Source organism: Mus musculus, chromosome 2 (assembly GCF_000001635.26).
Source record: "Mus musculus strain C57BL/6J chromosome 2, GRCm38.p6 C57BL/6J".
Taxonomy (NCBI): domain Eukaryota; kingdom Metazoa; phylum Chordata; class Mammalia; order Rodentia; family Muridae; genus Mus; species Mus musculus.
Window position 1 is genome coordinate 154544066 of NC_000068.7, and position 27234 is coordinate 154571299.

At 52.9% G+C, this 27234-nt stretch overlaps 4 protein-coding genes across 15 annotated transcripts; 2 read left to right on the forward strand and 2 right to left on the reverse strand.

Annotated features, from left to right (window-relative positions):
- Positions 1-325: 325 nt before the first annotated feature.
- Necab3 (N-terminal EF-hand calcium binding protein 3) lies at positions 326-15341 on the reverse strand. 10 transcript variants are annotated; one of them, NM_001379149.1, is made up of 14 exons: positions 14673-14789; positions 13959-14059; positions 12992-13016; positions 11519-11627; positions 10835-10860; positions 10582-10679; positions 3360-3496; positions 2972-3090; positions 2736-2815; positions 2605-2658; positions 2163-2275; positions 1961-2038; positions 1190-1281; positions 340-1102 (listed from the first exon to the last, which is right to left on the reverse strand). In NM_001379149.1, the coding sequence occupies exons 2-14, from the start codon at positions 13965-13967 to the stop codon at positions 1074-1076; spliced, it is 969 nt and encodes a 322-aa protein (NP_001366078.1). In that variant the 5' UTR covers positions 13968-14059; positions 14673-14789; the 3' UTR covers positions 340-1073. The 10 variants fall into 10 exon arrangements, 7 of the variants coding, with proteins under 7 accessions (XP_030107762.1, XP_011238015.1, XP_011238014.1 ...); XM_030251902.1 differs by lacking the exons at positions 13959-14059; positions 14673-14789 and adding an exon at positions 13267-13403 and having other exon boundaries at positions 326-1102; NM_001379148.1 differs by lacking the exon at positions 13959-14059 and having other exon boundaries at positions 2736-2851.
- Positions 4839-5985, forward strand: 1700003F12Rik (RIKEN cDNA 1700003F12 gene). Of its 2 annotated transcripts, none has more exons than NM_029305.2 (3): positions 4839-5002; positions 5271-5330; positions 5475-5985. In NM_029305.2, exons 1-3 carry the CDS (start codon positions 4877-4879, stop codon positions 5880-5882), a joined length of 594 nt encoding a protein of 197 aa, NP_083581.1. In that variant the 5' UTR covers positions 4839-4876; the 3' UTR covers positions 5883-5985. The 2 variants fall into 2 exon arrangements, with proteins under 2 accessions (NP_083581.1, XP_017174794.1); XM_017319305.2 differs by having other exon boundaries at positions 4856-5002; positions 5232-5330; positions 5475-5939.
- Actl10 (actin-like 10) lies at positions 7711-9211 on the forward strand. The gene has a single exon (NM_001171640.1). The coding sequence runs from the start codon at positions 8065-8067 to the stop codon at positions 9103-9105; it is 1041 nt and encodes a 346-aa protein (NP_001165111.1). The 5' UTR covers positions 7711-8064; the 3' UTR covers positions 9106-9211.
- E2f1 (E2F transcription factor 1) lies at positions 15335-25827 on the reverse strand. Of its 2 annotated transcripts, none has more exons than NM_007891.5 (7): positions 25424-25827; positions 20353-20443; positions 19830-20049; positions 18873-19025; positions 17282-17396; positions 16966-17185; positions 15335-16870 (listed from the first exon to the last, which is right to left on the reverse strand). In NM_007891.5, the coding sequence occupies exons 1-7, from the start codon at positions 25667-25669 to the stop codon at positions 16623-16625; spliced, it is 1293 nt and encodes a 430-aa protein (NP_031917.1). In that variant the 5' UTR covers positions 25670-25827; the 3' UTR covers positions 15335-16622. The 2 variants fall into 2 exon arrangements, with proteins under 2 accessions (NP_031917.1, NP_001278034.1); NM_001291105.1 differs by lacking the exon at positions 25424-25827 and adding an exon at positions 25002-25361.
- Positions 25828-27234: the final 1407 nt, after the last annotated feature.

Genomic DNA, 27234 nt, shown 5'->3' on the forward strand with positions numbered 1-27234 from the left:
TTAGACAGTGGAGAGGACAGGCCAGCCTGGCAGGCTCTGCATGGGACAGGTCCCCTCAAGGAATCCAGCCAAACAAGTGCTTTGAAACACTGAGAAGGTTTTGTAGGGAGAAGCTGAGCCTAGGCCAAATCATTCCTCTTTCCCAGACAGGACTCTGGAAGGAGGGTCTGGGGGAGGTACAGCCTTTAGCTGAGTGAATGAGGAGGAGGCTCCTGCCAGTGTGGCAGCTCCGCTGGGAACCAACTGCAGCTCTAAAGATAGGCTTTCTTCCCTGAGTCAGAGAGAGAGAGAGAGACAGACAGACAGACAGACAAGAGACAGGGGAGAGAGAGAGACCACCACAGGTGACTACCAGCTTTATTGCCTCTGTGCTCAAGGCCCAGGCTGGGGTTCAGAGATCTCTTGATGGAGGGGGTGGGGGCAGCAGGCAACTCTAGGCCCAAATTATTGCTACTCTGCAAGGTCTTCTTGGGGCTTCCCTTAGTACCCTGAGAATGGGTGGGATAAGACATGCAAATGATAGGCAAATGACATGCAAACCGACCCAGGATCTTCCAGAGGTCTCTGGTACAACCACTGATGGTAGAAATTTTAGGGCTGACCCCATGGGTCTCTACACTATAGACTGAGTTGGCCTAGCCTCAAGGGTCAAGGTTCCAGGGTTTGAGGGGGGAGAGGGGAGTCCCTGAGCATCAGTCCTGGTTCTGCCACTGGTTGAGGAAGAACAGAAACTTAACCCCAAAGCAGCAAGCAGAAAGCAGGACTCTCCTAGGCAGCCAGAGAGGTGAGGGATCTGCCTGGGTCACACAGCAAGGTAGAGAGGGAAGGGGGACCAGAATCCGGGTTTCCTGAATCAGGCAGAAGCCCAGGTGCTTGGAAGCTACAAACAGTAAAATAAATAAAGCAAGCAAACGGCCTAGCTCCTGATCCCTGGGCTGAGAGACCCTCTACCAGATGACCAGGCCTTTAGCCTGGTAACAGGCAGGTTCCATGATTTTAGTGTAGAGTCAACCAGTGCAGAGGGCTCCAGAATGATAGGCAGGGCTGCAGTCTCCAGTTTAAGCAGAACTGACTCAGTTATTATTCATAATCCACCAGGAGGCTGTGGATGAGAGGTTGAGGAGTCAGGAGATAAGGGGGGCTCCCCTCCTGGATCCCAGAGCTGTGTGGAGCACAGGGGTATGCGCACCTGGGAAGAACACAGTGGTGAGAGTGTCCGGGGCCTGCAGGTGATCGATGAGGGTGCGCTGGAAGGCCTTGCTGCAGGGTGACTGCTGGTGCCTGGGAGGTGATGGAACAGACAGAGGCTGAGTCATCTGCTCTAAGATCAGGGCTCTAAGTCATTCACACTAGTCCAGCTCCTGGACTCAAGGCACCAACCCTTCAGTACTGCTTGTAGCCTAACTGGGAACAAGGTACCTCCATCACTCGGCTACTGCCAGGACTAAATGAAGGCCCCTAGCCCAGGGGGCACACTATACATCAGTATTGTATTGAGTTTGGAGGGTTTGTGTTAGACAGGGTCTTGTTATAGGGTCTAGCTCAGACTAGCCTTGAATCATTGATCCTCCTGCCTCTGCCTCAAGGGCTGGGATCGTAGGCTGGCGCAACCATGGCCAACGTGTATGATTGTTTTGTTTTGTTTGTTATTTTGGTTTTTGGTTGGTTGGTTTTTTGGATATTAGTTTTGTTTTTGTTTTTGGAGACAGAGCTTTGTTGAATTTGAAAGACCCATATTGGCCTTGTGTTCTGAGCCTCTGCCTTCAGGGTTGATATAACTGGCATGCACTCAATACCTAGCTTGCATTTATTCCTTACACATCATCTCATCTGGGACCCAGATGTGTTAGGTTAGTTATTTGAAGTCACACAGCCAGTGATTAGGAGAGCAGGACTTGAACCTGGTCCGATGTCCTCCAGAACCCCATCAATGTCAGATGTTAGACCAACCACCACTCACCTTCTCCAGGAGGCTTCATCCTGCCAGAACTCATACAGGGTGAAAGCAGCATTGTCTAGCATCTTCTGGGCAGACACACTGCAGAACCAAAGAGGTAGCCAGGCTGGACCACAGCTGTGACCACCACTGCCTATCTGCCCAGGGTGCCCACCCTCTCTGTTCCCACCCACTCACCCATCCCACTGGCTCTCCAGAGACTCACTGCAGACAATGGCTTTGGGCCCCTGTGAAGTTCATGTAGCAGCACAAAGCACGATGAAAATCCTGCAGGGCATCCTCTGCCACCTGCACTTGCCTCTGCGCCACAAGGATGTGCTGGCAAGAAAGCAGCTAGTCAGGGGACAAGCCAAGCTCAGAGTATAATCCAGTCTTCCTAATGTGGTCCAGATCTGCCCCCTGTGGGATCAAGTCCCCACAACCTCCCAGCTTCTGACTCCATCCTCCAAGCTACTGACTGACCCTCCCCCTCTGCTGTACCATCTCCCACTGTGCCTTCCAGCTTCCATTCCTACCTTAGGCCTGACTTTCACAGGTACAAATGAGAGAACAGAAAACCTAAGGTAGCCATAGAGCAAGATCCAAAGCCTAGCACCTGCCTACCAGATCTGGGTAGACAGAGCTTGAGTACTTTTTCCCAAGCTCACCGAGTCAAACCCCTTGGTGAGGTCCTCCTCATGTGTGGGTTCCAGCCGGGGTGCCTGCAAGAGACACAGAACACAGACCGAGCCTCTAGTATGCATGGGCGTGAACATGCACTGGCCACCCAGCCTCTCACCTTGCACTCAAGCTGGTCTATGAGCTCCTGGAGGCGGTTGACCTGTAGCCGCCACTGCTGCTCAGCCTCTGAACTCCGCCCTGGCAGAGGGACCAGGAGGACATCAGCCAGGACCCCTGAAGGGAGGCCGCTCAGGGTGAACTGGGAACATTGGCAGAGCAAAGCCCTGAGAGAATAGGAGATGCCACGTCTTTCCTGGCCCTGTGCAGCCAGATCCTACCCTGCCATAGGCAAACCTGTATCAGAGGATCCAGGAGACCAGGATGGTGACCAACTGATGCTCCTTAGGGCTCTGCGTCCTGCCCTCCGGCTGCCACAGGGCCTACTCTGCGCTTTGATAGTTTCTTCATCCAACCTGGAAGGAAAGTAGAAGGTTAGTCCAGTGTCCCCAGACCCATAGGGTCAAGGACTGGGATTTCAGCACAGGACCAGACTTAGGTAGGGTAAGACAGGTCTCCTGGGTCTTTGAAGCCCAGCCCCCAAACCACTGACCCCTTCTCTCAGCAGATCATGACCCCAAGAATGTGGCCTCTGGAAGGCTGGATGGAACGGGATACTGAGGAGTTTGGAACTCAGGAACAACAGACACCCACATACCCGCAGCCCAGCAGCACCCTCACATACCGCTGGCCATGGGCCTGCGCCTCCAGGGTGTCTGATGCTCCCTCCAGGGAGGTCTGCAGGGCTTGTAGCTGATTGACAGTCTCCCGCAGCAGAAATCGTGTGACAAACTGGTCCACCTTGGAGGCCTGTTCATACTCCTATGTGCAGGGCAAGATAACAGGGAGCTTACCTTGCTCATGAGAGCAGCAATGGAAGTGGACAGAGCATGCAGGCCAGCACAAGCTAGTTACCACTCACTTCCCATCTTTGTCTCCAGACAGGGTCTTAATTTCTAGCCCAGACTTGCCTTGACTTGGGATCCTCCTGTATATGCCTCCCCAGTGCTAGAATGAATTAAAGATGGGAACCACTCTGCCCAGCTTCTAAGGCCCCTTTTCCCAGTGCAGATGGACTTTGTTCATCCTTGCATATGAGGCTGGTTCACAGGATCATACCCTCCTGGGACACTGGGTTCTCCTGGATCTCAATTCCTCTTCAAAGTTAAGGCTGAGCCGGACGTGGTGGCGCACGCCTTTAATCCCAGCACTCGGGAGGCAGAGGCAGGTGGATTTCTGAGTTCGAGGCCAGCCTGGTCTACAAAGTGAGTTCCAGGACTGCCAGGGCTACACAGAGAAACCCTGTCTCGAAAAGACAAAAAAAAAAAAAAAAAAAAAAAAAAGGCTCATGCTCGCTTCTGCAACAGCTAGTGAGGCCTCTAATAGAGACCTATATATATATATGTAGCTTCCAACAAAATGCAGTAAATGTCTGTTAAATGGATTGTTGAGTGGAATAATGAAAGAACAAGCAAATGTCAGCCAGTACGGGGTCATATCACACATCATTTTGTACCATGTGTAAAACTGGCCTTAATGGGTTTCATTTTTGATGTATGATCTGCCTTGGTTAAACTAAGATGGTAGCTTCTGGACCATGCTTATAACAAATGGGATAGAGTAGTGCCCGAGTCCTGCTCTAAGTCTGTGGGTTCTGTTTCCATGACATCTTTTTGGTAGTTTTCCTTTGGAGGTATAAGATCGATTTTCTACTGTTTGCAACCAAACCTGCTTGGCAGAACCAACTTCCTCATACCAGACTCATCCCAAGAATTGTTTTTAACCATCTTAACAATTTTCAGTAACCATAATTGACTCCATTTTGTATCTGGGGCCTTGAGAGGTTGAATCTGAGCCAAAGTTAAGCAGCTAATTAGTGGCAGGCCAGGATTCAAATCAAAGCCATAGAAGTCCCCCTCTACTCACCCTTAAGCACCTTATAAGTATTGCTTTGTTAAAGCACTAGCCCTGTTTTGCAGCTGGGAAGCTAAGACCAGAAGAGGTCATAGACAGTGGAGCAGTGGCCAGATTCCCCTGGGAGTTACAGGGGAGGAGCAGAGTTTTGGTGTGGTGAGGTCACTTGTGAGCTCACAATACAGTTACCCTGATGGGCGGGGCCAAACTGGGGCCCCTGGTTAGAGGGCAGGGCCGAGGCAGCATGGGCAGTGGCCTCTAGTGACCAGTCCTGTGACCAGTCCTATCATGGGAAACAGCAGTTCCCACAAGAGGACCAAAGCACCCAATCAGGCCAACAAGGACAGGCCACCTGACATGGACAAAGCCCGTCACAAGCAGTTCTTCAGCCATCTCAAGAGGAAGAAGCCAAGTGTGAGTATGGAGAGGCTAGAAGGGACGCTGGGTGCCAGGAGCATGAGGGGTTAGAGACTCTCTAGAGAGAACAGGATCTCTGGAGCCCATATAGGTAGTAGTAGTATAGGGATTCTAGAAGCAATGGCTGGGGGGAGGGGGGGAGGAGGAAGAGTGCTCTCTCAACCAGGGATCAGGTATAGTGTCTCTGGGACCACAGACCTGAAATACCTTTACACCCTCTCTCCAGCCCATGGCCTCGCAACACGCCACTTTCCCTTTCTTTCAGTGGCGAGAGGCTCCTGACCCTGCCCGTGTGGGTGAGAACCCCCGCATCAAGGCTGGGAAAGTATGCAGTGGTCAATGGGTTCCTGTGGGGAGGCAGGGTCTCAGGGTACGGGGCACAGTGGGGCTCCGGAGGTTGGGTCGGGCACGGAAGAAGCCTCAGGCCCCACGAGGGCATGTTCTTCCCTTCACACCCGCCCACCCCCAGACCAAGATCGTGCTGCTTTTCCCGCTGGACAAGCGGCAGCAGCTGGCCGAGGCAGCGGCGGGCCCATTTGTGAGGCCGGTGCGGCCAACTGAGGACCCGCTCGGCGCCCCAACGTGCTTCCCAGCGGTGGCGCCTATGCTACGTGGGGCTGGCGACGGCGTGGACAGGCGCGAAGGCGCGCGCGCTCGGGAGATGAAAAGGATCCTGGTGCTGCTGCTGCAGCTGGACGCACGGCTGCAGGAGGAGGGGCGTCGAGTGGGAGGCAGGCCGGGGGGCGGGGCCAAGGTCCCGCAGTGCTGGCAGCCGCTGTATGCGCACGTGCTGACCCAACGCGATGCCTGTGGTGAAGGCGACCCCCGCGAGGAGCAGCCGCGCAAGCGGCGCCGCTGCCCTCGCCCGCGGCCCTGAGTGCCTGGCACGACCCCTAGCGCCAGGACTCTGCTCAATAAAGAGCACATAGCAAACCCTGTGTCTGCCACTTCTGTGCCTGCTGTCGGTCACCTGGTCAAAACTGAGGCCCCGAGCGAGTAGGAGTTAGAACAGTCACCAACACGACCTGGAGCTAGGGCTGCCTTTTACTTTTCGTAGCACAAAGGTCAGCTCATGCCAAATCCGTAGACTGAAGGTGGACTTGAGCAACGCTAGGAAGAACTTGTTTCAGGCAAAGGTTTGAGGTCTCCAAGAGTCCCCAACGTTCAAAAATCCCTCTTCGGAAGAGGAAGGGTTTCAGGCTTACAAACATCATACCAGGATGTCAGTCATGGTGAAGCTGGAACCTCAGAGTCTGCTTTTGGCACACACTCAAGAAAAGGGGCTTGAACCTCTAGTCTCTCACCCTACAGCCTGTCAGCTCCCAAGCACTCAGGTCCCCCAAACTTTAGGGTCCCTTAATCAAAGCACTTTCCTCCAGAGGTACCAGTTCTATCCTCTACCATTTGTAGCCAAAATCTTCTTCCAAACCACTAATCTGTGTATGGCAAATTAGTTTCCCCTGCTAGTATATAATCCTCAGTCTCTCTGCTGCCCCTCCAAAGGCCAAGGCTACAATTAGTGTATGCACACCCAGCTGCCGATCCCCACTGCCATCAGTGCTCTCCCTCTGCTCCTCCATACTGACATAGCACCAGTGGCCTCTGATGTCACTCTTATTCCCGAGAGAAGCAGCATGCTCTGAACAGAAGCCACTGCTGGCTTTCTTGGATCCCACACCCAGCTCCAGACCAGACCCTAAAGCCACCATTCCTGTGACAATACCAGCACTCAAGAGGATGGGGTAGGAGTAACTTGAATTCAGTACCACAGATTGCTTAAAACAAAAATTGAGCTGGGCGGTGGTGGCTCACGCCTTTAATCCCAGCACTTGGGAGGCAGAGGCAGGCGGATTTCTGAGTTTGAGGCCAGTCTGGTCTACAAAGTCAGTTCCAGGAGAGCCAGGGCTACACAGAGAAACCCTGTCTCGAGAAAAAAAAAAAAGTCTTACACACTGAGAATGTTTCACCTGGGGCTAGAGATGGCAGAATGCCTCAGCTCACTAGAACCATAAGCTATGCAATTAAGGCTGCACTTGTGTTACTATCCACAGGCTGGAATTGTGCTGGAAAATGTGTGAACCATACACAGTATGTGTCTCCCTACTCGAGAGCTAATTGCCCTGTCAAATGTTATCAGCACATGCATGCTTGGCTCAAGCTGGCTCCATCATCTCCCCTACAACTGTAATTGGGAACTTTAAGAGACCTTCCCAGTTATACCTATATGGGCAGATCCTGTTCCTAAGACCTATTTTTGCCCCTATGATCCAGAAAATATCCAGGATCTCTGTAATAAGATCCTTATTTTAGCTTAGGTGCATCTGAGTCTTCTATTTGCAACCAACATGGTCTATCCAGGAGGCAGGGCTCATTGCTGTCTTTAGGAGTTAGAAACACCACGGAAGAGACTTGGACTTGCTTAGGGTTGCTATGTGAGCTTCAAAGCTGAAGGGGTCAGACCAGACCCCATGCGGCTGTCACACAGGGAAAGTACCTGTACATCTGAAGTTTCTCTTTAGAACCGAGAGTTAAAGTGCTGGACATCTAGCCAGAGCACATAAATACTCCAAACAGACAGATCCTTAACATGGGCTCCCAAATGGCTGCTGCCATTAGCCCACGCAAGGGGGTGGAGGAGGGGGTGCCTGCAAGGCTGAGGTCATAATGAGCCCAATCTAAGTTCCTTCCCACCTCTACATCCAGGTAACTCTAGCCAAGCTAAGTGACGTGTGAAGAGAGCTGCCTAGGAAGGCTGGGACTCTGGGACTCTAAGGAAGAATCAAGTCTTGACTAATAGTGACACTACTTTTGAGGTAGTGCCACAAAAAAGGAATCCCTACTCTTAAGAGGTGGAGCCTTATAGCCAAAGGCGGAGCTGAGAACTAAGAGGGCCAGTTATCCGCCCTGAAGGCCCATAGGGCTTCGGGGCACATTGAGCCCTGAAGGTGGCGTCTTCGGTGCACCGGACTCGCCGCGCCCACAGGCTGCCTTCATTGGACCACGTTGCTGTGGTAGTGGACCAAGGCTCAGGTTTCACCAAGGCAGGCTTCGCTGGGGAGATGAAGCCGCGCATTGTGCTGAAGAGCTCAAGTCTGATGCCCAGTTGGGACCGGCCTGTGCTGCCAGGAGCACCAGGTTGCGAGCTGGCAGGCGGCGTGGCCCGTGCGCACCCTATCAAGCATGGAGTAGTGGTGGACTGGGACGCACTGGAGGGACTGTGGGAGCGCCTAATGGTGGGAGGCCTGCAGGTCCACCCCGAGCAGTGGCCTGTGCTGGTGAGCGACTCACCATCAGCACCACCCAAGGGCCGAGAGAAGGTGGCTGAGCTGCTGTTCGAGGCCCTAACAGTGCCTGCGTGCCACATGGCCAACACAGCGCTGCTGGCACTCTGCTCCATAGGAGCTTTCAGTGGGCTGGCTGTGGAGGCGGGCGCGGGCGTGTGCCACGCCACACCCATCTACGCGGGTCACTCATGGCACAAGGCCACCTTCCGTCTGAATGTGGCAGGCAGTACCCTGTCGCGCTACTTTCGAGATTTGCTAGTGGCAGCATGCCCAGATCTTCAGCTGCAGGGCCTGTCCCGCAAGACCGTTACACAGCTCAAGAAGCGCTGCTGCTATGTGTCGCTAGATTTCCAGGGTGATATCTGTGACCCTGCCCGCCACCAGAGGGCCTGTTTTTGCCTGGGCAATGGCTGCTACGTGCGCCTCGGCAGCGAGCGCTTCCGCTGCCCTGAACCCATCTTCCAGCCAAGTCTCCTAGGCCACCCTGAGCCAGGACTGCCCACGCTGGCCTTCCAAGCACTGCAAAAGATACCCACAACACTGCGGACACGGCTGGCCAATACGGTGGTGCTAGCTGGAGGTTCCACCCTTTTCCCTGGCTTTGTGGAGCGCATGAACCTGGAGCTGGAGGCACAGTGCCGGAGGCATGGGTACCCGGCCCTGCAGCCCTGTCTGGTGGCTCATCCCGGGCGGGACACAGCTGTGTGGACTGGAGGATCCATGATGGCATCCTTGAACTCCTTTCAGTGCCGCTGGATGACTCGGGCCATGTACCAGGAACACGGCCCTTTGCTGGTGCGAGATGTATTCGATTGAGTTTTATATTGAACGAGAATGGATGGTGCCACCAGGGGGGACTTCAGGAACAGAGGCTGTACCTCTGTCCTAGCACGGAGAACCAGATAAACAGATTGCCGTGTTCACAGCTGGCAGGGTTCTCGTATGTGAATGGGCTGCCCTTTTCCCTCTCTGAGCTAACCCTGAGCCTCCTTTTTGCTTTCAATTGAATACCCAAACCAGTTTAGAGAATGCCAGTTCAGCAGGGCCAAACTTAAAGAACAATACTTGAAAAAACTCTTACATGAGGGAACTAGAAGTCCTGTCCTATGCTGTGTGCTCAGGTGACCCCTGACGTCTCATTTTTCCTTTTTCTGCAGAAAGTGAGGTCAGAGGGCAGGAGTATAGTGCAGTACCTGGCAGGTAAGGCCTTGGGTTCTATCCTCAGTACCAAAACAAGTTCATTCAGGTAACACTCCAGGCCTGTCACCCCCTAAAAGGAGATCTTTTTCTGTTTTTTGAGACAGGATCTCACTCTATTGCCCAGTCTCAGGCTTAAGCTGTCTTCAGGTAGTGGTAGCGTAAAAATCCTAGCACTCAGGAGGCAGAGGCCCATGGATCTCTGTGTTTGAGGCCAGCCTGGTCTACAGAGCAAGTTCCAGAATATCCAGAAATACCCAGAGGAGAAAAAGTATAAACTACCTATTCTTGGCAAAGATGGTTCTTTGTTTGTTTGTTTGTTTGTTTGTTTGTTTTGTTTTGTTTTGTTTTTTGAGACAGGGTTTCTCTGTATAGCCCTGGCTGTCCTGGAACTCATTTTGTAGACCAGGCTGGCCTCGAACTCAGAAATTCGCCTGCCTCTGCCTCCCAAGAGCTGAGATTAAAAGCGTGCGCCACCACGCCCGGCTTGGCAAAGATGGTTCTTAACACATAAAAGGAAGGTTGCTTTTGTTTTTGTTTTTTGGTCACTTTCAGGGTCTGGAGCTCTGGCTGTCACCATTTGTCTACACAGGTTATAGCACAGGCTAACAAACTAGGCATAGACATACCTACCGTCTCACATGTCCTGAGGTTAGGCCCTGCCTCATTGTCTCCCTGTACCTGTGGACACGTATAAACTCATCTATGTCCCAGCCTGTACCTATTGGACCCTGGTTTGACAGCCCCCAGCAATTATAATAGGCCAGCAAAACCTACTATGTTGCCTGCATTGTTTTGGGCACAGGGGACAGAGCAAAGAACAAAACATGTCTGCCTCCGCCTCCTCCTCCCCCAACAGGGTCTCCTCTCTCTAGCCAGACTGGCCTGACACTAGCAGCAAATCTCCTGCCTCTGTCTCCTGAAGGCTGAGAGTTCAGGTGTGAGCCACCCTGGCTACTGAAGAGAAGACTATGGCTCTGGAGGAAATGGCACAGTTGGTAAATAGGAGTGCCAGAACTTGAACCCAACCCTCGTTTCCACAGCCTCACTGGGCTCTGACACTTCAGGCTCCCCACGACCCCTCCCTGTACTCACCAGCTTTGTAGTGTCCATGGCAGTGAGCACCGCACGGTTCAGAGACTCCAGCGCAGCCAGCACGGGCCGGTAGACACCCAGGTGTGTGGAGAAGTAGTCTGCAGGCAGAAGAGGTCCAGGGGCACTAGCCTAAACCATCTCTCCAGCCCAGAATTCCTCAGCTGCTCCAGCCTTCCCATCCCAAGAGGCCAGCCCCATAAAGCATCCCTCACCACACCCACCCGCCCAGGGGCTGGGACACAAGACTACTCACCACACAGTTTCTCTGTCTCTAAATTGCTGTGGGGGAAAGAGAAAACATCTTTGAGACTCTTAGCACCTGGGCCTGGAGAACCAGACAGATGCCTGGTTGTGCCACAGCAAGCCAGCTCCTACTGAGCCTCACATAGCATGGCTGCTGGGGAGGGGTCACAGGCCCTTCAGAGGGTCAGTCTAAGTCCTTGAAACCTTGAATGCTGACCTAGTCTAGGATTTACACTAAGGAGATGGGACGGGAAGGGAAAGGAAGGAAAAGGAGAGGACAGGGGTAGCTGTACATGTTCATGGTGTGTGTCCCCAAGTGAAGAAGCAGGGAAGGAGCATACACGTGAACCAGATGTGGGCATGTGGGAAGCAAGAGAGTATGGACTCCTGCATCTGCATCCACAGGCAGAGGCAGGCAGAACCCAGCTGTCCTCAAACATCCTCTGCTTGGGAATAGAAGGGCTGAGCATGGTTGGTGACTCAAGTCTGGTTATTCTGAGGTCCCAGCTGGAATCAGTATAGCAACAAGACTGGAGCTGGAGAAGGTGTGGGTGGGTTGACAAAGTTGGCACTGGGCCTGTTGTCTTTCCCCACCCCCTGTCCTCCAGCAAGAACCTGACAGCAGGGGACACAGTGGGTTGGGATGAGCTGGCCGGGCTCTGCCACAGCAAGCCGGCCCTTCTATTGAACTCACTCAGTGAGATGATCATCGATGCCGCTGAACAGTTCCCGCAGCTCCGCAGAGCTGAGAACCCCATCAGCAAAGTAATTCTGGAATTCTTCAAACGAGAGCTTACCATCATCTGGGGAGAGACAGGCGTGGTGTTGCTATCCTTAAGTCCTAGCTACATCCTGTCCCCCTATCCAGGCTCCTCAGAGGCCAGCAACATTCACAATCACTCAGCCAGATAGCCTAGGGTTCTGACTCCAGCGGAGGCCCAGACTGTTTTGAACAAAAGGACAAGAGTCCTCCAAAAAGTATATGCTGAAAGAAACAGGGCCCACCTTGTACAGGATACATTTGGTAGGGATTCAATGTCTGCCAAATGGAAATGTAAGAGAACAGCCTGGAACACATCAGAACACAGCTTAGGACTTACGGGTACAGTCCCTGGCCCCAGAAACTAGTCTTGCCCCAGGGTAGAAGAGACCTCCATGTTCTGACCCCAGGACCTTTCTAGGAAGTCACAGAGAAGCATGCAAAGCCTACCCACCAGCCAGACTCTACAAAGCTGCAGACTGGCTGGGACGAGAGTGAGCTCCCCTCATGGGGGCATGTAAGCAGAGGCAGAGAGTGGAAGGATAAAATGGCAATGGGATTTACTGTCTAAATGATATGCAAGATGGGGAGGGTCTGAGCCTCTATAGCAGAAGGTATTGGGAGCAGGTATCTTTTGGGGGAGGGTGTTGGGTTTCTTTCTCGCCCCCCCCCCCCCAAGACAGGGTTTCTCTGTGTAGCCCTGGATGTTCTAGAACTCACTCTGTAGACCAGGCTGGCCTCAAACTCAGAAATCCACTGCCTCTGCCTCCCGAGTGCTGGGTTTAAAGGTATGCACCACTATCATCCAGCATGAGCATGTTTGTTAAGTTAATGGTCTGCACCAATGTGAAGAGACCCATGAAAGGGCAAGCGCTGGGGACACAAAGAGGCTGAAACAAGAGCCTGCAGGCCCAGGGAAAGGAAAAGTGAAGGCCAGATGAGTGCCCTGCCCCTCATTCAGGGAGCCTGGGGTGATGTCCCACACAAGTCTGGATCCCAGGCCCACAACTGACTCACTTCTCTGAACCTCCACTCCTTTACCGTGAAATGGAATGAAGAATTCCCACCTAGAAAGCTGTTGTAAGGACATCTTACAACACTACCATCACTGAGCTAGAGTAATGTCTTAACATAAGCCCCCACCTCCAGCCTCAGATCAAACCACACTTCCCACTCCCTATTCTGTACACTCCAGGAAGGGTTGCTTGCTTGATCCCCCATTTTGAGCTCTCGAGACTTCAAGCTGTACCTCCAAGTCCCTAGCTCTTCTACCCTGCCCCCGCCCCACTATACCTCCCAAGTCCCTGACTCTCACATTCTGCCCCCCCAACACACACACACACACACACACACCCACACACACACACACACACACACTGTGGGACCCAAAGGGAAGAAACCACTCACCATTTTTGTCTGCTCTTCGGAAAACCTAGGGGACAAAGGGAAATAAGTGGGCACTGTGAGGGGAGCCAGGGAGATAGGGGTGCCCCTCCCAAGCCAGTGGGGCTCCAGCTTGGCAGCCAGCCCCCCTGCATCGCCTTCACCCTGCTCAGGGAAGTCCTGCAGGAGTCTCCAGCAAGGTAGCACAGGAAGCTCTCACAGCAAGCCCTAGTGCTGACTCCCTCCTGCTGTAGGGCTGGCTTCACGGTGGGTGGGTGCTCCTGGCCAGCTCTCTGTACCTTCACCTCCCACAGCTGGAGTCAAGCCCGAGTTGGCTCTGATGTAGCAGCCTTTGGCATGTTCCCAGCTTGAGGAAGGTTGGACAGATGGGCTAAGAATCTTCCTGAGAAGCCTTGGAAGCCATATCAGATCTGAATGTTTCCCTCCCCACCCCTCCCCCACCCTGACTTTATGGGTATTCTCCCAAGTCCACACACTATTCTCCACCTACCCTCACTGAACAGGCTCTTTCCCTTGTGCCTGCTTATTTTGGGTGTTCTGGTTTTCCCACTAGTATGTGAGGGAGCAGCTTAGAGTTTAACCCTTTCAGGGCTGGGACCTCTTATAAGGCCAATTCATCATGAAGACTGTGGGCATCTGTGTGTACACATTTGTGTAAGGAACAAGGAGGGTGGCAACGGCCCGTAGATTTTATTTGTAGAGGCAATGATGAAACAGACAAGTTCAAAGCCTAGACAGAACTCATAGAGCCCAGGGTCCTGAATGCTAAACTCTTCCACCCAACTCCCTCAGGGTCACTAGGCTAATCAACCAATATAACCCTTAGGCTGACTCAGAGAAAGGGCTGCTACTGGATTGGGATCACACAGCAGCTCAACGCAGCCGGGCTGGGGTAATTTGGATGGGAGTGGGGCAGGAGAGCTAAGCTTGAATGAAGATACTCCATTCATACCCCAGGGTGCCTCCTGACCTGAAACATGCCTCCTCAGGCTTGAAGGACCATGGTCAAGGTGCTGAGTCACTAGGGCATTGGGGAGGGGGCACAACAGCCTCTTACACTGGCAGGGACTTCTAGAATAGGGGCAGAAGAGAGCCAGGACTTGCTGAGCACATAGTAGAAGGGGGAAAGAGAGGCGCTCAGAGCTAGGGCTCCTGCACTTGGAGTTTTGCCTCTAGCTAGGTAAGGTAGCACAGGAAGATTGCACAGCGATCTGAGACAGGGTAGGATGCTCTACATCTACAAAAGGGGGCTCAAGGCCACCTGCTGCCCATGAGAGGAGTCCCTTACCAACTGTAAGACTCTGCCACCCTTGATCAGGCCTGAGGCTTCCGGGGCAGGACAGAGCTCCTTCAAGGTCTAGGTAGGCTCCCCTGTCCTATCAGCCCAGCCGGGGCTGCCATGGAGCAGGCTGCTGTGACTGAGTGTTGGCAGTCCCCAGCCCCAGTGGACACAATTAGGGTGAGGGGCAGTACTGCTGAGAGACAAGGAGAGACACGGAGCGGCACAGACAGCACAAGAAATGCAATGGCAGGAAGACAAAAAGGCAGGAGGATCACAACAGCAGGGTCACAGATAGTCTAGGAGAGGGACCGAAGCAGGACCAACAGATGTGGAGGGAGAGACAGGGACATGGAAGACTGAGACCTAGGGAGCCTGATGCCCGCCCGCCGGTGCCCCACTCACGTCCTGGAAAAGCGCGTGTCCCGCGGCAGGCGCAGAGTGTCGCGGCTGCTGGGGCGCAGGTGGCCCGAGCAGGCACACAGTAAGCAGCCCGGCGCACGCCATGGCTCGGAGGCTTGCAAGGCTGCGGGTTGCGGTTACCAGGCCGCCCAGGCTGGCTGGGGGCGGGGCGCGCGCCCATTGGCCCAAGCATGGCCCCGCCCCCACCTGGCCTCGGTTTCCCCGCCTGGAAGAGGCTTCCAAAAGGAGTCACCCCAGAAGTCACTGGCAATGACATCTTGCCAGGAGTCCCACAGGAACCGGCGCTCCACCCAGTCGGGTGTGGGCAGGCAAAGCTCTAAGTGCAGGAGCCCTAATAGATCAGACCCACAAGCGTTTTATATCTGGACATCTGCACTTCCCTGTCAAATGAGGATAATAGCCTTCCCCCTTAGCCCCCAGGTTGTAAAGAAGTAAGCTTTGTAGATGCTCAGCTCAGAGGACTTCCATCTATGCTTTAACACAAGTCATGGATTGCCAATCACCCCTTCCTTCTCCCAGATCTCTGCCCCAGCACCTTTCAGGAAACTCTCCCTGGTCTTCTACTTACAAGGCCTATAGGGAGGGAACAGCAGCTGCAAGCGTAGGCCCACGCACATACACACAGGAAAGCATTCGACACAAACACAGTTCACTGTGTTGCATCTTTACTAATGTTCAGAAGGTGCACAGCAAGCTGACTCTGACGCTCCCTCTTCTGTACTTAGGTCCCAAGCATAACTCCCTACCCACCATTGGGTCAGTTTTCTTCTCAAGGGGTTACAAACTGAAAGGAAATTAAGTCAGATAGGAAGAGGGAGTGAACATTCCCTCCAACACTAGCCTCACTCTGGCTGGCGGAGAGTTTCAAACCCAGCCCTAACACCATCAAAACATTTATTAAAATCAAAGCAGGAGGGAACAGAACTGTTAGGAAACAAATCAAAGTGCAGACTGGAGGGTGGGGAGGACAGCAGAGGAGCACTCCAGCCATAGGAAGGACGCATACCCACCCCTCCTGGCCGCAGTCAGCCAAGGCCCTCACGTACCCTCCCCATCTCAGATCCCCTGGATACATGCGGCTGGAGTACTGGTACAAAGGGACTGTTTCTCCAGCCCATCCATGGCTGTCAGTCTGTCTCCCTCTCCCTTTCCCAATAAATAAACTGCTTGGGCCTCAGCAACTCTTGGGTAGGGATCCTGCCCTTGCTTCAGAGAACAGGGACTTAAGGTATCACCCATGCCCCCCACCCTTTGCTTATCCCCCCAGGCTTGCCAGAGGCCTCGATAAATAAATAAACGCTCCATTAAAGCTTCGATCGGAAAACTTTTAAGCAGTGCTCTTGCTGCCCTGCAAACCCAGCCAGGCAAGCTGTACCACCCGGCCTGGCTGACACACAGGATTCTGAAAGCAGGCAGCCACCCTGGGCCTCACAGGGCCCCTGCAGCAAGGACACCAAAAGTGCAGTTAGAGCCCACCCCCACCCCAATGCGCACACATGGATCCATGCACACATGTGGACACACCAGGATGTGTCTGCAGCACACATACAGATGTGTTCACCTTCATTCCCGGGCACACGTGCACATACACATACATACACACACACACACACACACACACACACACACACACACACACACACTCACACACACACACACACACACTCACACACACACACACACACACACACTCAGACACACACCCCAGGCACACAGTGCGCAGTGTGGGGTGCATGCACACACACTGTACAACATCCTTCCCATTTTGGTCTGCTCAATGTGGCAGCAACCAAACCCCAGAGCTAGAAGCTATTGGGACAGAGGGTATGGATCGTGCTATTCCAATGAGGCAGGAAGGATGGCCCAGGGCAGGAGGCTCCAAAGCTGCAGACAGGTGGGCATCTCCAGACACCCTGAATCCCTAGGCTTCTGTCAGAAATCCAGAGGGGTCAGGTCCCCAAAGTCACAGTCAAAGAGATCTCTAATGCCCTCACCCTCCTCGAGACCAAAGTGATAGTCAAGGGCCTCGTGGGGTGGGGAGAGGCTGATGAACTCCCCAGGGAGGAGCCCAGAGAAGTCTTCTTTAACATGCTCCAGGAGTGAGTCAGCAGCCACCAGTGGTGACAGTTGGTCCTCTTCCATAGGGACCCTCAGGTGGCCCATCCGTGGCAATACTGCTTCTGGAGAAAGGAGGCATTACAAGTTAGGAGAGGCCCAGCAGGAGAGGGGCTGCCATGAGTGCCTGCCAAATACTACAAACCCTGGCCCTACCTACCTTGCTCCAGGCCCAACAGGGATTGACTGGGATCCAAGGCTGGGGATGTGGAGGGAGGTGATGGTGGAGGCCCTGCTGGGCCAGAGTCTGCAGTCCGGTCCTCCCCAGAGGATGTCTCCTGGCATGAGGTCTTCCCAGGGCTAATCCCGTCTGCACTCTCCTCCGGGCACAGGAAAACATCAATGGGGCCTTGTTTGCTCTTAAGGGAGATCTGAAATGTCTGGGTGGAGGCAGCAGGCAGGATAGATAGGTAAGGCCTAGGTGAGCACCAGCCCAGCCTCCCTGTCTTGGAAAGGCTTAGGGTCCTTAGTCTCACCTCTGAAGAATCCACAGCTTGTAGTTGGGTCTCAGGAGGGGCCTTGATCACTATGACCATCTGTTCTGCAGGGTCTGCAATGCTGCGAAGGTCCTGGCAGGTCACATAGGCCAGGGTTGGGGGAGTCAAGGACCACTGACTCACATACGCCTCCCCAGTCACTCCTTTTTGACACCCTCATCCCACCACCTGGCCCATAGTAGCTGCCCAGAATCTCATTACTAAACTTCAACTTTCTCAACAGTGAGACTATCTACCCATCCAATTCCAAACTCATGGCTGCCTGTAATAATTTCATATCAAATGCTCAACAGGTCTGGACTGGGAAATGGATTTTGACAATCTTACTGATAATGATATTCACTAAAAGGCACACTTTCTAATAGTTTCTTTTTGTGAATTAAAGTCTTAACTTTGAAGCTACAATCGGGAACTAAATTAATGACCAAGGAAAGGTTTGTCACTCTTTGGTGACAGGGTCTGTGTAATCCAGTGACCTATGCTTATGTTGCATGTCTTACTCTATAACCTCAATTGGCCTTCAGTGTTAGTTTCTGCCTCATCCCTGGCCCTGGGATTACAAGTATATACCACCACACTGGGCTTTCCTTCTTTGGTTGAGACAGGGTCTCACTGGGTAGCCCTGGCTAGCCTAGCATGTGGACCAGAGCAGCCTGAGTTCAGATATCCCCATGGCTCTGCTCCCCCAGAGTCTGTATCCCTGTTCTCAGCCTGGTCTTTTCTGTATATGAGTGGTTTCCATACCTGTATGTGCACCACACAAGCACTTAGTGCTTTTGGAGGTCAGAAGAGGGCATAAATGCACTATAACTAGAACTACAGATAGCTGTGAGCCACCATGTACATGCAAGGAATTGAACTTGGGTCCTCTGTAAGAGTAACAAATGCTTTTAACTGCTGAGCCATCTCTCCAGTCCTTGGCTTCTTTTAAAATGTATTACTTGATTTTAAAAAAAGATTTATTTGTTATATATAAGTATACTATAGCTGTCTTCAGACAGCAGAAGAGAATGTCAGATTTTATTTTATTTTTGTTTTTTGAGACAGGGTTTCTCTGTATAGCCCTGACTGTCCTGGAACTCACTCTGTAGACCAGGCTGGCCTCACACTCAGAAATCTGCCTGCCTCTGCCTCCCGAGTGCTGGGATTAAAGGCGTGCGCCACCATGCCCAGCGTTTTTCTTTCTCTTTTTTTTTTTTTTTTTTTTTTTTTGAGACAGCAAACTGGCTCTGTAGAGCAGCCTGCCCTCAAACTCAGAGATCCGCCTGCCTCTATCTCCCAAGTGCTGGGATTAAAGGTGCACGCCACCACAGCCCTGGCTATTTTTCTATTAATATGTACAATTTTGGAAATAGATATTACTGTCCTCTCTTTTATAGGTGAAACTGAGGCCCATAAAATCCAAGTAACTTGTTCGGTGTCACATGGTAAGTCAATGTAGAGCCAGGTCTTGTTTCCAAAGCCAGAATTTTTTATCATCAGAGCCCTAGGTAACCTCTATAGTCTCAGTAGTGCGGCGCCACCACTGGCCAAGTCGGCCTTCAATGCACCCTGACCAATCCAAGGATATCGCTGGGTGTCGGAGTCCTCCGAAAGCAGTTGCAGCTGTGTGGTACAGATGTGCATCAGGTGATCCAGCTGCTGCTCACTCTCCTGCAGTTGCTGCAGGTCCTGGGTCAGGCCTTCAAGCCGCTTACCAATCCCCACCATGGTGTGGCTGCCTCTGTGGGAAGCCAGTGAAGAATTAGCAGTCCTTGCGCCCCCAACCCATCCATCAGCCCTAACCCTCAAGACAATCTGTTGCCACCACTATTCTGTGAGAAGCTGGCAAGCTCCTTTTCCTCTGTGGCTCTGCTCCCCAGGTAGGCTTAGAGTAAGACTGGCACGGGCTCAGTAAAATGCTTGATCAGTCAACAAACACCCACCAAGGAGCCAGGTAAGAAAACAATAGCACAAACATGCCATGGAATGACACAGCTGAATTAGATACAAACGATTTGGAGACACACTATCAAGTAAAAAGAAAACAATACAGAATGAAGAATCATCTATCAAAAACCAAAGCAGATATGCCAGAGAAGGCAGCGGGATGCCTGGGGAGGCAGAAGGTACAGCAGAGAAGTAGAAACAAAACCACAAATGTATAAGGCCGATCTCAATGATGACAGCAAAAGCTGGAATGGTGTCAGCACAGCGGTCTAAGAATGGGCAACCATGGGAGAGGGAACAGGAGACCCTCAGAAAGGCATGCATGTGTGTGTGTGTGTGTGTGTGTGTGTGTGTGTGTGTGTGTGTGTGTGCGTGAGCGCGCGCGCGCGCGCGCGCTCACAAGCATTCACACGGGAAACCTTGTACAGCTATAGGGAACTGGATCTGCAAGACTTGCTCGTTCCTCCCCTTCTATCACCCCGGGGAAGGTAACTCTCTTAAGACCTTGGTTTCCCAGCTGTGGGGAATGCAGGAAGCCACTGCAAGCAATTTGGCTTGGTCTGGCTGTTACCTGCCCACCTGCCTGGTAAGTACTTACAGCCACTGGATATGATTCTTGGACTTCTTGGCAATGAGCTGGATGCCCTCCAGGACATTGGTGATGTCATAGATGCGCCGTTTCTGCACCTTCAGCACCTCAGCTGCCCAGTTCAGGTCAACGACACCGTCAGCTGAGCGGCTCAGCAGCTCCAAGAAGCGTTTGGTGGTCAGATTTAGTGAGGTTTCATAGCGTGACTTCTCCCCCGGAGATTTCACACCTGGGGGGCAGGGGTTAGGCTAGGCGGGGGTCCTCAAACACTCAGCCTGCCCCCAACAGGCCTGTCTCCCTAGCAATGTAGAGTGAGTGGCAAGATGAGGCAAATGTCTCCCTCCCCTCAGGCTAAGCAGAAAGGCTCTGTGGCTGTTGTCTGCCAACCAAAGCATTCCTCTTGTAGCTGGGCAACTCCCCACCTCCAAGGCCTGAGGAAGTCCTGTTGGGCAGCCTACTGGGGCCCCAGAGTGTACAACCATGTCCACACCCCTCCCCCAGTCTGGGCCTGAGAAGCTGGAGTCAATGGCACCTTTCCCTGGGTGGCGGCCTCTGCCCCGGAATGGCCCACTGCTACCAGCGAGGTACTGATGGTCAGTCTCCAGATCCAGCCTCCGTTTCACCTGTAGCAGAAACACAGAAAGTTGCCCAATAACCAGGACTGAGACCATAGAAGACTTAGCTAAGGACTTGGTATCCCAACCCCAGTCTGATGTCTGTTAGGATGCTAAGGTGTGCGAGCAGAGACAGATTCTGAAGGACACAGCATGAGGCTAGCATCCTACCACTCCAATCAGTCAAGCTCAAGACTGAAGACCCTGGTTCAAAATTTATGTCCAACATTACCTCCCTAGGACTGACGGTGTTTTTTAAACACACCAGCAAAGAAGAAATCATCGCTGTAATGCTAGAGGTTAATAAAGGCCCGTGAACACTACCACACAATCTACCAATTAGTCTCCTTAGCTCCTACAAATACAAGGTCTATTTAGCCCAGGCTGGCCTCAAACTTACTATGTAGCCAAGGATGACCTTGAATTTCTTATCTTCCTGCCACTAACCTCCCAAGTACTGGGCTTCCAAGCACAGGCCACCAGGCTTTCGGCTTTCAAAGATAAGGGCTAACTTTCTCCCCTTAAACGTAAGCTGGGCGTGATGGTGTCACTTCTGAGACTGGTCACTGGGACAGTGATGCTTCTTCTGAGGTGCTGGGTCGGGAGAAAGCGCTGTGCCATACTGTCAAGTAGCCCTAAAGATAAGCCCCTTTGGCAAAGAGCTAGAACTCCTCCAGGTAGGAGGAACATAGCAAGCTTGGAACAAACCCCACAACCTTAGGCCCATTTGCGACTACAGCCAGGGAGCTTTCTGGCTGCAACAGGATTCCATCTCAGGCTGGAAGCACCAGCTAAATCTCCCTCGAGTCCCGACCCACAGAGACTATACAAGTGCTTTAAGCCACCAAGGGAGGGGACAGGTCCCCCAGGCAACTTGCCTCTAGTTTTTAACTCATTTATGTATCTATAACCATGGCAGCAGCTGGAGCTCACAACAGCTTTGTGCTCAGTGTACTCTGTTCTTTGAACTGGCAACATAACAGCTCCGCTTTACAACCTATGGACAAGTGGCAGAGCCACAATTCCTACCCAGGTCTCTCTGAGAAAGACCCCAAGCTGCTAATCTCCATGCCCTTTAACATAAGAGTTCTAATTTCACAGTATTGGGAAGAAGGACGGACCTTGAAGTCCCAGGGATAGTTCAAAACACACTAACTGGACCAGACTCGCTATCCTCACACCAGCCACAGGCCTTTCTCAACTAAACCCTCTCAACCTGGCCCACCACCTGTCACATTCTTTTGCCAAGAATTCCTCCCACAGCCATTATCACCCTCCCACTGGACAGGACAGCTGTCCCCATGCTGCTCTCCCTCTACATCACTCTGCCTCAGTAAAGCCTTCCAACAGCACTCCTCACATGAACTGTGGAGATGGGCTTCTCCCAATCCCCACTCTAAGGATATCCTATGCCCCTCCTCACACCCAGAGCTGCCTCCTGCAGGACCCTTAATGCTCGATCAGTGGCTTCAGAGGGCCGTTACTCTCTATATACTGCCTCAAGCCTGGCTTTTTCCTCCATCCATTACAAACTACTAAAGATGTGTCTCTTCTCCCTGCCTACCACCTCCACCGAGAAAGTGTCACTGGACACTGGACCAATAAACCTCTGCATCCTTGTGTGCCACAAGCCTCAGTGTCAGTCAGTATGTGTGTGCTGACTAGATGTCCCCACCCTCACACTGCCACAGACTCCTGCAGACCAAGGAAGAAGACAGCATGAGATTCAGTTGATCATACACTGGCAGACACTGCTTCTGCTGTCTCTGCCAGAGCAGGGTGGTAACTAAATCCCATACATTTCCTCAGCAAACTCATATCTGATTGTTGGACCTATGCTAGCCTCCACCTTAGAAGATCTGTAGCCAGGGAGAAATCCAAGTATATGCACCCCATGGGCTGACACAGCCCCAAATACCCTTGTCCATCCCCAAAGGCATGCTTTAAAGTAAGAGCTCAAAGAGATGCTTGTTTCTGTCACTCATCTTTAGACAACCCTAGCACTGAGATCCTAAAACCCATAGGTGAAGATACAGATAGCTGAATGATTCAACCCCCTCCCCCCCCCCCCCCCACACACACACACACAGGAAGGGCACAAAAGCTTTATGCAGCCCCTGGAACAGCATGTAGTCTCAGTAACAGACCGAGGCAGGCCCAGGCCAGCACAGAATCTGCTCAGACACACAAGGAAACCACTGTGACAGGCTAACACATACATGGTCCCTTCCTGGACTAGAAATCTCAGGAGCTGTTCTCCAGTTTAGCTTCTAAGAGTGTTTCAGAAACAGGAGCGCGTCTGTGGGGGAGCCAGCGCAGACGGTTACCTCCTCTGGGCAATGTGAATGACGTACTGTTTGAACTCCTGATCCTTGGACCTCACTTAAGTACTGGGCTTTTAAAGGAGCCACCACACATGGCTCACAGCAAATTTTAGAACTATTAAAAACAAGACTGGGGCCTGGCACTTATTCAGCGTGCATTCAATTCTGGGTTCAATCCCCAACAGCATTAAGCACTCACAGCGACCAGCCAGGGATTCGTGTAATAAAACAACAGTGTCACACCTAAAACAAGGGCCCTGCAGAAGAGCTGGCTTTCTACTCTAAGCCTGGCTCTTACAGACTTAATGTATGGTACCACATACTTTCTACAGTAAACAAGAACTATAATGGGGAACCTCAGTTTCTTGCTGTTACTGTTTTGAAAGAGGGTCTTTGTAATTCGGGCTGGCTTTGAACTCAAGAAGTCAATTAACCAAAATAGGCTGTTGATATTTTATTTATTTTTGTTTGTTTGTTTTGTTTTGTTTTTCAAGACAGGGTTTCTCTGTAGCCCTGGCTGTCCTGGAACTCACTTTGTAGACCAGGCTGGTCTCGAACTCAGAAATCTGCCTCTGCCTCCCAAGTGCTGGGATTAAAGGCGTGTGCCACCACGCCCGGCTTAATTTATTTTTAACTAGTTTACTTTTTAAAATTATTTTCTTTTTAAAATGAAATTTGTGTCTGTATGAATGTATGTGAACATGGGTACCCAAAGACAGGAGAAGACTATCAAATCCCTGGAGACTGAAGTTAGCCATGTGACCTCAGTGTTGGGGCTGTGATCCAAACTCAAGTTGTCATAACAGAGAAGCAATTGCTTTCAATGGCTGAACCATCTATCCAGCCCAACTTACTTTAAGGTTAGGTTTCACTATGTAGCCCTGGCTGGCCTTGAACCTGTGTCAGTTCTCCTGTCTGTGCTATTCCCCTCCCCCCCCCCCCCCAGGATCTACACATACATGACAAGGTAGAGAGGTAGGTCAAGGAGGAATGTCTGAACTGCAAAGAGGTGTACAGAGGTGCACAGGAAGGACCCAGCAAGTATTCACTGGGTGCAAGCCAAGCCTGTAGCTTATTTCAAGGACTGCCCCCCCAAAATTCCAGAGCAAAGTTGGTAGAGGCCAAAATCCAGATTTGCATTCCTGGCCTTTGGCTCCGGGATGGTGTCAACCTCTCCCACAGAAAATGTTTGCTGGTCCTTAAGTACTATGGGGGCAGGGGTTCCCTAACTACCTCTGCACCTAGGGCACAAAGGGACTCACTAACTCAACTAGAGCGAATGGAATGTTTGGTTACATGTAGAATACCTGCCCAGGGCCCAAGCTCCTCCCTACAGGTACAGGCCCCTGGAGTTAATGCAAGGCAAGCCGGCTGACCCACCAAATACTGGCCGTCCTCGCTGGGAGGAAAGGCCTTTAACAGCCAGGAAATCCCGCTCAGTCACTGAATGCTTAAGAAGTTCTATCAGTTGTGGGCCTCAGCCTCATCTATGAAAGGATGACAAAGTGTACGGCTGCCCACAAGGTTAAGTGAGTAAAGTGCTTAGCACAGAGCCTGGCACACAAAACATCCTCAAAACAATGGTGGTTGCTATTGTTATTATTATTAGCATCTTGGTGATTCCGGAAGGAAGGCAGCACTGGGCGCTGTGCCAAGGGGAGTAAGGGGCCTACTCTAAGATGCCTCAGGGACCAGCTGCCACCCACACCCCCATCAGGAGTTGAACAGCTTCTTCTCTGATACTGGGCCTTGCCCTCGCCCCTCCTGTCCACTCCACCCCTACAATGAAGATAGTGGCCCACTCACGGAGCTGGCCCCTGCTTAGATCCAAGTTCCACTCTCCTCGTACCCAGCTGCCTTTTCTAGGCCCCCTGCCTAAAGTGGTCTTGAGCTACTTGCTTAGAATCAGGAAGAGACTTTTATCCAGGGATCTCCCTCCCACGTCTTCTCTCTCCAGGAACTGGAGGCCCCTTCTCAGGGGCCCAGCCCACCCAGTCTTCCAGAGGCTCAGAGGTCTGTCCGCCTGATTAATAAAGTTCCATGGCAACCAGGAGCTGGAAGGGTGGCAGATGGAAGAACAGGCAAAGGAAGGGTTGCAGCAGCTGGCCCAGCACCCCGCCCCTGCAGAGAAGGCCTCCCAATCAAGAGGCCTATCCCCAGAGGCCTGGAAGGCCAGGCCTGCACCTGGCAGAGCTACTAAGGAGGATCTCCCGAAGATGTCTCTAACAGTCACCCTCTCTCACCTCCAACAAGCAACTGTGCGCACTCCCTAGCCATAGGTTCTGCAGCAAGCCAGCAGACATCAGTTCAAATATCAGCCCCACCATCTGCAGCTGCGTGAAGCACTTCCCCATCTCTGGGCCTCAGTTCCTCCCTCTGGCAGATGGGCACGTGACAACACCCAGCTCACACCAGAATTGGGAATTTGGTGCCAAAGCCTGAGCGTGCACTAAGCAAGCACCAGCTGGATACACGTGAGACACAATCATTAATGGTTCCGACGCTCCGGTGAAGACGCCGAGGCCCGGAGCGAGGCTCAGCAAACAGACAGGCAAGGCAGTCAGTCAATGCGCGCCCCGGGGCGGAGCCCCGAGGCCCAGCCCAGGCTCCGCGCCGCCCAGCGCAGCAGCCCGTCCCCTCCCCCGCCCGCGCCTAGGGTCCGTACCGGCGGGCGGCCGAGAGCCGGGCGCGGTGCACTAGGCGCGGGTCGGGGCGCCTGCGGCGTGGCGAAGAGCAGCACGTCAGAATCGCGAGGGCCAGTGGGCGGCGCGGCGGGGAGCTGCGGGGCGCCGACATCGGGCGCGGTGGAGATGATGACGATCTGCGAGGAGTCGAGCAGCCGCAACGCGCCCGCCCCGAGCAGGGCCTCCAGCGCTGGCGCGTGCTGGCCGCCCGCGGGGGCTACGGCCATGGCGCTCACGGCCCGCGTGGCCCGGGAGGCAGGCGGCGGCGGCGGCGCGGGCCCATGACTGGCAGGCCGCGGCGAGGGCTCGATCCCGCTCCGCCCCGGCCGCCGCTGCCTGCAAAGTCCGGGCCACTTTTACGCGCCAAATCCTTTTTGCCGCGAAAGAGCCACGCGCCGCCGAACGCCTCCTCCATTGGCCGGGGCGGCTGTGACGACGGAGGCTCCGATGGCGAGCATTGGTTGCGGCGTGCGGGGCAGGAGACGGAGGGTGGGACCAGGGGCGGGGTGGCCAATCCCGGGGCGGGGCGCGCGCAGGCTTTGTCCGGGCGGTGCCGGGCGCCTTCTCCCCTCTGCCTCTCGCCGTGCCCTGCAGGAGGCGTGGGCAATGGGCCCCGCCCCTTCACCGCCCACTCGATGGGTGGCGGGTCTGGCGAAGCGAACAAACTTCGTACTCGGTTCTGCACGTCCCGCAGTCTCCACATGACCCCCTAAACTCTCAACCTGTGGTCTCCACCCCCTCAGTTTACAGCCCAGAGACTGCCTCTTCAGGCTCACCTCCAAAGCTCGCTTCAGCCACATCTCCGGTCTTAAGATCCATTTATTCCATTAGTTCACATCATGCTTTCTTCCCTATCCTGTCACCCAGAAGCCAAGCCCAAGAGGGGAGCCAGGAAATGAGTAAGGGATGTGTGGCTTTGATCTCAGTGTCTTTTTACTGAAATTTCTTTCGTAGCCAGAGCCCAGTTAGCGTTCATTCATTTGGTCACTCCACAATGGCGCCTGCCTTTAATCCCAGCACTTGGGAGGCAGAGGCAGGCGGATCTTCCCAGTTCAGGTCATCCAGAACTACACAGTGAGACCCTGATCTCAAAAAAAAAAAAACGCCTGAGAGCGTTCACTGTCCCATCCTCAGTCCAGACCTTGACTCATGACTTAGTGAAAAGGAAAAAAAGGAAACACAGAAGCAGCAGATGTTTGCAATGTGAAGAGATTGGTCCATTAAAGTATCTCCTCTCATAGGGAGGTGCAGGGGCGAGGAGGGTGCGTATGGTGGTGCCTTTAATCCAGAGGTCCTCCATCAGCATTTCTGATTGCTGGGGTCAGCCCGTCTGATCAGCATTGTGGTCCTCTCTACTAGGCATCTTGCCAATACTGGGAATAGAAACATGAAAGGTTTAACAAGACCCACAAACTTCCTGTCCTTGGGGGTGGGGGAGATGACCACAAGAAGAGAGTAAGTAGCTGACAATATTCAAGTCCCCAGGTCCAGTGTAAGCTACAGGGAGCTCTCAAGCCGGGTTACTTTCTCCATGCTTCATGCTACTTAATCTTGGCCCCAACTCTGACCACATTACTCTGAGCTGGCTTAGCAGGGGCTGCTTCTCAGGCCCTTTCTGGGTATGAGAGAATTGGAGGCTGAGGGCAGAGGTGAGCAAGGACGCAATAAGGGGGCTGTGATGTTCCAGGGCCCAGAAACACCAAGGCACGGGTTAACTTTGAACCACCCCGGTTTGGCCAATTTAGAATCAATCCCCAGCCAGGCCGCCCTCTCCCCTTCTTGTTTTTTTTTT